The following is a 2,500-nucleotide window of genomic DNA, read 5'->3' on the forward strand; positions in this document are numbered from 1 at the left end:
ATAAATAACTTAGCTTTTTCATGAACCCAATTTTTAATTTATTTCACTCATTTTCTTCATTTTTTGATTTATTTTACTCATTTTTTTATTTATTTCACCCATTTATTTATTTATTTAATTTTGGCTAAAACGGCTCTCCATAACCGTCTGCTAACAGGGCTGTAAAATCCAAGAATAAACTCACCCAAATGACAACTGGAGGGTGGAGAAGAGCTCGATTTGTTGCCTCCAAAGCCACAATTATAGCTTCCACTTCAGACAGACAGGAAGAATTAACCTGCAGACAAATAGCAATAAATAAAACTAGATAAGATCTACACCTCCAAGAACTAATCTTGACTTTTTACATGGATTGTGTTTAAAGCAGAAACTCACAGAAACCTGGATGAAGTTCCACTCTTTCAACAAATACCTGGCGTTGTCTCCCACCAGATCTGGGATGACTTCCAGCTCCTGTAACTCAAAGAGAAAATATATATTACCATTAAGAAAAATGTTTTTTTTTCTTAATGGCATATATAAGGCAGGTGGTGCAGCAACAGGACTTTTATGCATRTGAGGTCAAATAACAAACGAACTTTAATGTTTAAAGGTCAGGAGCCGTCTGGTTTTTGTTTTAGTCACTTCCTTAATCACTTTGTGTGAACATAGACCCACCTGTTTTCCTGTAATGAATCATACAATGATTAAAGAAAAAGCAGTAAAAAAAAACTGGGAGCTTAAGAAATATGTTACTAAGTTGCCTACAGCTCCACTGCAGTAGTCAGAAATGCTCCTTTATGCTTCTAAACTGGCAGGAAAAATTTACTCAGATAAAAAAAAAAAGAATATACAAGCGATGAAATATAAGTAGGGTTGGGCAATATTGGCAAAAAATTAATCACGATTAATTGTGGTATTTAGCCGATAACGATTAATTTGACGATTAATCCCCTGGAGTCCCTGGGCACCCTTATGTCCTGGTCACATGACCAATTTTGTGGGAAAGATTTGCTCTTCGGAAAAATCTGTTCCAAACTGTGTCAAAATTACAGACTTTAGGCTTTACATCAAATTTTAAATTGTGTCGATAGATAAATAAATTACAGAACTTTTGTTTAAATGTTCGTCATATTTGAAGCTGAGAGGAGCACCGAGCGGACTCTGTCTGGTGGCATTAATTGTATTAATTGTCAAGTGACAAAAAGTAATCAATTAATGTTTTTCTGATGATTAATTGCATACGTTACGATTATGCCCAACCCTAAATGTAAGCCAAGTTAAGTTTCATTAATGACCAAATACAGCCATGTACTCTAAAATACTTCTCTGTCTAAATAAATATCTTGTTCCACCATTTTTGTGCTACTTCAACAATTTATATTTCAAAACTCTCAGCTCCTTCAGGACACTCTAGCTATGACTTTTGGTAATTCTGCTATTTATAATTTTTGCAATATTTATTTATTCTGCAATTTTTGTTCTCATTATAAATGAATGGAGCTGTCATCAGCATCCTTAAAATCCTTCAAAATAGGTTAATCTTTCCTGTACTTTTCACATTTTTGTTTTGGTTCTGCTTTTTTATTTTTGTGCTAATTTTAGCTTCCTTCAACTTCCTATTTGATAATTTTATTTTTTCTGCTTTTTCAACTATCTTTCTGCTGTTTTTAGGTATTCTACTCGATTCTTTTGTGCTTCTATCAGCTTCTCTCTGCAAATTTAGGCTTTTTATTCGTTTTTCTTCTGTTTCCTGCAATTTAAGCTAATTTTCAGCTAGCTCGTGATAATTTTAACTACTTTTTCAGCTGTTTAATTCAGCAAACATGCGCTCTTTCTGCTTTCTTGTGCTAGATTCAGCCTTTTCAGCTACTTTTCTGCTAATTTCYGTTTTACTTTGGCTATTTTTCTACAACTTTTTTTACTGCATAATTCAGCATTAAGCATTCACTCTGCACTTTTGCAGAAAATTCTCATCAACTTACGTTCATAATTGTGTCTTTAAACATTAAATACTGCACATTTTAATCTGGGTGGTGTGTTTACAGAAAAACATTACTTTTTTCCTAATCAAAAGGCAGAATACCAAAATAAAGACTGCTGTATCTCCTAAACAGCATGTCTTGAGTTAATGACACATTTTTTAATAAGTTGGGTGTAATTACCATTCAAAAAAACATTTAAGCTCTAATGTGAGTCTGAGGAATCTTTTTTTTTATGAAGAATTACAAATATACATCAAAATAAAAGGACTGGTGAGAATCAGAGCATGCAGGGGAGGTGATTTCAGTGTCAAAAAAGCTTCATTCATGTCTTCTTTTCCTCACAAAACATCCACCTTTCTGTGTTATTCTTTGTTCTGAGTCCATTAAAAAATTATGGAATAATTGATGCTAATAAAACATAAAAACAGGGAAAGTAGGTCAGTGCAAGGCTGTTCAACAAAAGAGTTTGCAAAAAGGTTTAAAAACATGCACACACAAATGTTGATACCTCATTATTCTCTCTTGTAGTCTTTTTG

General features: G+C 33.1%; 1 protein-coding gene across 3 annotated transcripts in view; it reads right to left on the reverse strand.

Moving 5' to 3' along the window:
- Positions 1 to 2,500, reverse strand: part of crppa (CDP-L-ribitol pyrophosphorylase A) — a 60,383-nt gene that overhangs the window by 37,097 nt on the left and 20,786 nt on the right. For all 3 annotated transcript variants that reach the window (XM_014019020.1, XM_014019018.1, XM_014019019.1), the window contains exons 7-8: positions 376 to 453; positions 185 to 277 (exon numbers count right to left, since the gene is read on the reverse strand). In XM_014019020.1, the coding sequence (XP_013874474.1) occupies positions 185 to 277; positions 376 to 453 (171 nt within the window). The remainder of the gene's footprint in view (positions 1 to 184; positions 278 to 375; positions 454 to 2,500) is intronic.

This window comes from Austrofundulus limnaeus, unplaced genomic scaffold, assembly GCF_001266775.1.
Source record: "Austrofundulus limnaeus strain Quisiro unplaced genomic scaffold, Austrofundulus_limnaeus-1.0 Scaffold207, whole genome shotgun sequence".
In the NCBI taxonomy this organism is placed as follows: domain Eukaryota; kingdom Metazoa; phylum Chordata; class Actinopteri; order Cyprinodontiformes; family Rivulidae; genus Austrofundulus; species Austrofundulus limnaeus.